Raw genomic sequence first — 7948 nt, 5'->3', positions numbered from 1 at the left:
AAATGGTATTTGTATTTCCAACTTTTGAAGGAATCGCCATACTGCTTTCCACAATGGTTGTACCATTTTACAGTCCCACCAGCAGTGTATGGGATCATCTTAACAGGTGGTTCTGGCTCAGTCTCTCATGAAGTTCCAGTTAGGGTGGCAGCTGTGATTTCATTCAATTAAGGTTAGGCTGAAGGATCTTGACTGGGGCTAGAGGATCTGCTTCCCTGGAAGTCTTGCTTACTGGCTGTTGGCTGGAGATCACAGATCCTCTCCATAGAACTGCTTGAATGTTTTCATAGTGTTAGTAGCAAACTTTCTGCAGAGGGATTTTAGAGAAGGCTGAAGCCCCAATATCTTTTATGACCCAGACTTTCAAGTTGTACATTGTTGCTTTCACTTTTTTATGTTTATTAGAAGCAAGTCACTAAGTCCAGCCTATACCAGTGGGGGTGGGAATAGGTTTCATGCTTTGAAGGGAATGTCAAATAATTTGTGGTCCTAATTTAAATCACCACACTATTTGTATATATAGATAGTATGTATGTAATACAATGGTATATCTGTATGGACTTTGCATTTCATTGGGTCAGTTGTTTTTTCAGTGGATTGAGATCCATTTATTATTATCTCTTCTAATATTCCCATTATCCCCAGTTTGGCCAGTGAGAACCCCCTTCGGGTTGGCTTTTGCATGCTTTTCATATATTCTTGTCATTCTTTGAACACTTCCTTGCTTGTTGGCACAAGATGTTCAAAACTTTATTTATCTCATAATTTTATTGAAAACTGAGATGTAATTCACATACCGTAATATTTATCTTTGTAAAATGGTTTTTAATATATTTACAGAATTGTGTAACCATTACCACTGTCTAATTTAGAACATTTTCGTTACCCCAAAAGTAACCTCATAAGATTCGTAGGTGATGGGGATTATCTGAACTTGGCTGGTAAACCAAAGGTTCCTGTTCACACTACGTCAGTGATACTGTGGAAGATCCAGGCCTGGCAAGCAGCTTCCATAAAAGTTACAGACAACCTGACTCTGTAGCATAGGGAGTCTACAAATGAATACATAAATGAATCCCTCAAAAGTAACCTCATATCTCTCAATTCTCCCCTCACCCCAAACTCTGACAATCACTAATTTGTCCTTTTTTCTCTGTGTATTTGTCTATCCCAGACATTCCATATAAGTGAAATCATACAATATGTAGTTTTTTGTATCTGGCTTCTTTCACTTAGCATCTTTCCTAGGTTCATCCATGTGGAAGCATGGATCATTGATTTGTGCATTTTATGTCTGAATAATTCTCCATTGTATGGATATATTACATTTTGTTTAGCTATTCATCAATTGTTTCCACTTTTTGACTATTATGAATAATGCTGCTGTTAACATTCATGTATAATTTTTTATGTGGATGTATGTTTTCAGTTCTTTTGGGTGCCAGATTTTTTTTTAAATGACCTTGTATTATGATTTGTGTGAACATTTACAGAGCAAATTGGTTTCCATTCAACAGTTCATACACAATTTGTTTTGTGACATTCATTGTAATCCTCATGATGTAATAGCACTCTTGCCACTTCCTTGTGTTTACAGTTTGCATTCATCCTTCTTTCCTATCCCTCCCTGCCTTCTGAGCTTTATCTCTGGGCAAATGTTGTCCACATCTGGTGTGGTTGATTGTTCTAAGATGTATGTACTTCCCTAGTGTTATTGCCAGACTTACCTTGTATTTTTTTCTGTCCCTGCCTATAAGCGACCATTTCTCCAAGAAGCATTGATTCTTTATAGTAGAGAGTAGGCTGTAGAAGCCAAGGTCTGGACACTAAGTGTGCTCATTATTGGGATATTGTCTTTAGGTCCTCTTAGTGTGTGTGTTTGTAGAAATGCATACATATACATACATGTACATATCATACACATTTACATATACATTTACTTCTATATGCATATAAAGTCACACCAATACCTCCAATTTTAGTCCCGCACAACAAGGTTCATTCTAATTTTCTTGCTTTCTGTATTTATATTTCTCTTCTCCGACTGAGGAACTGCCTTGTAGTATTCTTATTTACTTATTTGATCACTTGCTTTATTAGTAACCAATCTGTCTTCTCTGCTGCAATTCTTTCCCTGCACAAACACTGCCTAACTTTCTTGGGCTTTGACAGCTGCCCTTCTGCTTATCCTGATGAGGGTCTCACTCCCCCTGCTAGGCTGACCCACATGGATACCCTTCTCCCTTATTCAGGCACTTCCATTCTCTTATTCAGGCTCTGCCATCCTCTTTCTTCTTGGGCTCTGATTCCCCGTACCAGGCCAACCCCTACATAAATGCCCTTCTTACTCCATCTGCCATTTATATTTCTACACCCCACTCCAGGCCACCTCTCAACAAGGATACCTTCATTTTCCTGCTTTGACACCTTGTACCATTTGGTCCTGCATTTGACTGCTAATCAGAAGGCTGGGGGTTCAAACCCACCAGCCACTCCTCGTAAGGAAGGTTGGGCAATCACTTCTATAGTGATACTGTATGGGAAACCCAAGGAGGGGTAGCTATGAGTTGGATCTGACTCGACGGCAATGAGGTTTTTTTTTTTAATGAACAATTGCCTCATCCCTCTCTAGCTCTGACATTTCACACCAGGCAGCCTCTCTATGGGGACATCTTCCTCACACAACTTGAGCTGTATCACCCTAAGCCAGACCATGGGCACCCTTCTCACCATGTTTGGGCTCCAGCAGCAGGCCATCTTTCTATGTGGACACCCACCTTAGTTTGTACAAGTTCTGACATCCTGCTCCTGGCCATTGTGGTTCCCTTTCCCTTCTGGCAGAGCTGCTTACCTGGTTCTATTTTAAAATTGAATTGTTTAGGAAGAAAGGGGGAAGAGATCCTTTGTCTTATTCTTGAGATTTTTTTTGGTACACTTCACCATTTATCTTCTTGCTTGTGAATAGTTAAAATCAACTCTCCCTGATTTCCACTCCACAATTTTTTTTTCATAATTTTGCACTTGTGTGTCTGTGTGTTGCTGGGTAGATTGTTTATGGTATTGTACCGGTTAACCTCTGTGCTGCTCTAACAGAAAATATCACCAATGGGATGGCTTTAACAAACAGGAGTCTATTCTCTTATCGTTTGGAAGTTTTAAGTCCAAGTTCAAAGTGCCAAGCTCTAGAGGCTGGGTGAAAGTCCTTCAATCCTGGGCTTCAGCTCTGCCTTCTGCTCCTGGCCCACTGAAGCTGGAGGCTTTTTGTCACTCAGATAGCTGTTGGCTGCTGAGGCTGACAAACCCAAGGTTGACAAGTAAAAAGGCACAGTCCCAATGTTACCAAACAACATGGCAGGCCACTAATTAAAATCCAATTAAAGTCCCAACGTCTGCAGAGCATGGCAGACTGCTGAATGATGACTCGTGTTGGTACAGTATTCAAGCATGCCATAAACTAGAGACTATTCCCAAAGCTGCTTCTTATATATGGGAAGCAGACCACATTCCTAAAGCAGCTACTAAGCTGCTTGTAGTAGATACCCCATGGAGTTGATTGCCAGTCTCATCATGGGGAATAACTGCCAGCCACTCAACTAGGCCCAGCCAAGTTGACACACAATCTTAACTACCACAGATATTTACATAAGTATTTGTTTTTCTCTACCTGTGTAATCTAGAAAAACTTGTGACCCTACCAGGAGGAAATTAATGAATAAGTAAACATTGCCAGTGTCTGGGTCTTTGTAATACACTGTGGTGGTCCTCAAAGGCCTTTACCAAATCCCAGGATTACTGTAAAAATTGACAGTATTTCAGACAGGAGGGACTGTATCTACTCAGGATATAATTTTGTTATTTGGTGTTTCTACTCTTCCTCCTGATTTGTTTTATCATTCTTTTGATAAGATAGGATGATATATTGAAAGCATCAAGCTCATAAAATAAATACATCCAATTAATTTGGAAAATTAATTTTTCTTGTTTCCTTCAAAATAGAATAATAATTCAAATGTAGCAAATACTGATAAAGTAGATCTATCATTTGTTACAAAAGTAATTTTTTATATACTTCATTGTTTGTCAGTTATTCTGTTTTTCATTATATTGCATTAACTTTTATAAAAATTGGAATCAAATCAAATCAATATATCCTTTTATGTAGATAAAGGGACTTATGTCTGTTTCTGTCACCATATTCTAAATGAGTTCCTGTATGAGTTCAAGACATAGACTTTAGGAAGAGTGTATACCAATGTAAAGCTTTTAGATTAATGATATAGGAACTTAAAAGACAAGATTGAAGAAATCACGATTTCTACTTTCAGGTGTTTCTGCCCAGTTTTCCTCCATAGTCAGATGCTTTGGGAGCTGGTGCTGTTGGGAGAACCCCTTGTGGTCATGGCACCGTCACCATCAGAGTCATCAGAAACTGTATTGGCACTTGTTAGGTGAGTGTATTTGGTTTCTGGTTGTGATATATGCAGCACTTTCCTGTCTGTGAAATTTTTCTGCACACATTATTGTATTTGATTCACATACAACAACCCTGTAAGAATATCACCATATTATGGATGAGAAGGTGATTAGGTTTCTTTGAGGGCTGGAACCATGTTTTTGTTGTTCTTAACACTGAGGATATTTATACATTTACATACTGGCACTTGATAAATATTATCTGTGTGAATTGCCAGTGGCCAGTCAAAGGCATATAGGTAGTAAAATGGGAAAGCCAGAATTCTACCCTATCTTCTGCCCCAAACCCAGTGTTCTTTCAGTTTGCCATTCCACATTATGTATTTCTATTTGCTTTTCTAGTTTCCCAAAGTGAGTTTACCATTTATTGAAATAAATTATCCTGTGTGTACAGACTGTATAGATGTTTTATAATTTTTGAGTAGGGACTCTGTGTCCATTGTTTTACATGTTCTTCCTGCTCCACAGCTGTATTTCTCCACTAAAGTACTGCAGTGATTTCCGACCCTATTTCACGATTCATGATAGTGAATTCAAAGAATATACTACTCGTACACAAGCCCCGTGAGTAAACAGAATAACTGTTCTTGCTCAAGTATTCTTTTATGTCCAAAATTAGAATTATTTTGGGAAAATTTTAAAGTTGAATTTAAAATTCAAACTTGTAGGTAGATTAATTTTATAAAGGAAGTTTTGGAGAGCTGCTAATAATTTCAGTTTTCAAGAATTAGTATCTTATTTTCTCTGAGTGATTTTACTTAGTAATTGATACTGTCTTGTCATCAGTAGCCACCCAGCTGAACTTTCCATTCTGTCTTCCTCCCTTACCTCAGAACCCCCTTACTGCATCAATTATATCTTCTCACTTATGTAATTTTCTTTTCTTTCTTCCTCTTCAGTGACTTGGCATATAAATATGAAAAATCTTCCCAGTCTATAATCTTACCTTTCTAATCTAATGTGATAATTTTTCATTATCCTTTTAGCTCTTGCCCTATTGCTCACCTTCTTCTTGTAAGTGAATTTCTAGAACAACAGCAACAACAGAAGTCTCCACTTACTGCTATTCTGGTTGCTTCTTGGTCCACTGGAGATTGACTTCTCATCTCCACTGACAACTTGTCTAAGTTATTAAGACATTTCTCACAGCATGATCCAGTGGGCACACTTTTGTCCTGTTTTTCCTGTCTGCTCTTTCTTGAAACGTTTAAGCTGTTGACCCTTCAGTATCCTTGATACCACCATCTCCTGACCGTCTGGCTGTGTGTCTCAGTCTCTCTTTGTAGACTTCTCTTTCTTTGCCAATTCCTTAAATGTTGGTGTGTTCTGAATTCTGATTTCAGACTGATACTGCTTTCTAAACGGTCTTATTTATACCCATAATTACTGTTAATATCCATATACTGATGATTGAAATATATCATTCTAGGCCAGATCTCTGCAGGGTCCAGACCTATATATCTAATTTATTCAGCACATTGCCACCTGCCCATCTTTTTGATCCCTCACACTGAACATGTCCAGACTGAATTCTTTTTGTCTCCCTCTCTTCTCTCCCCAATCTCCTATCTCTTCTATTGTCATGAGTAGCAATACTTTTCATTTAGCTTACGAGTTGTCATAAATTTCTCTTCCTTAACATGTTCTGCATCATGTTTTACCAAGTTCTGCATGAGTAGCAATACTTTTCATTTAGCTTACGAGTTGTCATAAATTTCTCTTCCTTAACATGTTCTGCATCATGTTTTACCAAGTTCTGTCAACATCCTAAATATCTCTCATAACATTTATGATCTTCTTTCCATAGTTTCCTTTCTAGTAAATGCTTCTGGTTTTTCTTGTATATGCACACTGGCCTTTCCCCAATTTCTTCCCTCCTTGTAGGGTGTCTTCCAGACTTCGCCTAGAGTGATCTTCACGTTTTCATTCACGTGGTGCATTCCTCCACTCAGTTCTTTAGTAGCTTCCTTTTACTTCCAAGTTAACCCCTAAACTGCTTTGTGTATTAACTTGGCTTTTAATGATCTGGACATCTTCCCATCTGCTCTCAATTCTGATTGTTCATCTTTCCTGCTTTGTACTCCAGGAATGCTAAACTATTTGTAGCTCTACAAAGAGACCATGGTCTCATGTCATTGTTTTGTACATACTGTTCATTTCTCCTGTATCACCTTTACCCCCTCCCCCACTATCCACTTGGCAAACAACTTCTCCTTATCTTTCATGACTCACTGCAAAACTGTCCTTTAACCCTCTGGTAGACATAGGTTTTCCTTTGTGGTTATTGTGCTTTTGCCACCACTTTTACTGTCTTCTGATTTCTGGCATCATAATTTGGTATGTATACCCTTCTTTCTAGTCTGTGTGCTCTTGGAAGTATAACGTCTTACCATCTTTATATGGCTAGTGCTAATGGTACATTGTTGTTGTTGTTATGTGCCGTCGAGTCATCTCTGACTCATAGTGACCCCTCCTTGGGTTTCCAAGCGGTATCTCTGCAGAAATAGATTGCCCAACCTTCCTTCCAAGGAGTGGCTGGTGGGTTTGAACCACCAACTTTCTGGTTAGTAGTCTAGTGCCTTTAGCACTACGCCACCAGAGCTCCTAATGGTACATAGTTGATATGTATGTAATTCATTGAGTGAAAAGATTATTTAGTGTTCAATCAAAAGAAATGTGAACTATTCTTCACTAATAGAACATTCGTCTTTTTCTCATTTTGTTTTTGTTTTATCTTATTTTTATATAGGCCCTCAGTCATATTAGGAGTAACCAATCCTTTTTTTGCTAAAACACTCCAGCACTGGCCACACATTATTCGAATAGGAGACCTTAAGCCTGCAGGTACAGTATAAACATGGTATTATGTTTTTAGTGTGTAATGTGGCTGAGCAGGTTGATTTCTTCCTCTTTGTTCTCATCCCTTTGTTCCTTATTAATTATGTTGATGATGACCTTTTAGGCACCTTGAATTAGGGCCTTTGAAGAAGAGTGTAACTACCCACTAAAGTATGCTGCTTCTCGTGTAACCCAGCAGTTCTCCTACCAAAAACTGCATTTATGGTGCTCTGAGTACTGAATGAATTACAGTAAAATGAAACTTCAAAAATTTGAGTTGTTTATATGTGCATTAAATATAAAGCAGGGATTTCCAGCACTACTTTAGTAAAACCTTGTAGAAAGCTCAAATTATTCAAGATTTGGCCAAAATTCTCAGCCAGGTGTGAGAACAAATGTTATATATCTCTGTGACACTGGCATGGGTAAGATTGTACTTTCACAACCATTGTGGCAAATGGTATGGCATTTCCTTAAAAAACTGATAATAGAAATACTGTTTGATCACACCTGTGGCTTCCAGCCAAGCAAAAGACAGGCATAGGAGTTGAACATTTACCTGAGGTAAATACACTCTTTGGAGAGAACAATCATGGGAGGAAGAAGGGCTGTTTATGCACAGGGAGACAGCTCAGGG

General features: G+C 38.4%; 1 protein-coding gene across 1 annotated transcript in view; it reads left to right on the top strand.

The window, feature by feature from the left end:
* Positions 1-7948, top strand: part of DENND6A (DENN domain containing 6A) — a 90324-nt gene that overhangs the window by 60068 nt on the left and 22308 nt on the right. The window contains exons 10-12 of the mRNA XM_007937267.2: positions 4326-4448; positions 4942-5037; positions 7223-7317. Of these exons, the coding sequence (XP_007935458.1) occupies positions 4326-4448; positions 4942-5037; positions 7223-7317 (314 nt within the window). The remainder of the gene's footprint in view (positions 1-4325; positions 4449-4941; positions 5038-7222; positions 7318-7948) is intronic.

This window comes from Orycteropus afer, unplaced genomic scaffold (assembly GCF_000298275.1).
Source record: "Orycteropus afer afer isolate SDZICR_OR568_19922 unplaced genomic scaffold, OryAfe1.0 scaffold00041, whole genome shotgun sequence".
In the NCBI taxonomy this organism is placed as follows: domain Eukaryota; kingdom Metazoa; phylum Chordata; class Mammalia; order Tubulidentata; family Orycteropodidae; genus Orycteropus; species Orycteropus afer.
Note: the sequence above shows the minus strand (reverse complement) of the source record. Positions and strands in the feature narration are given on the sequence as shown.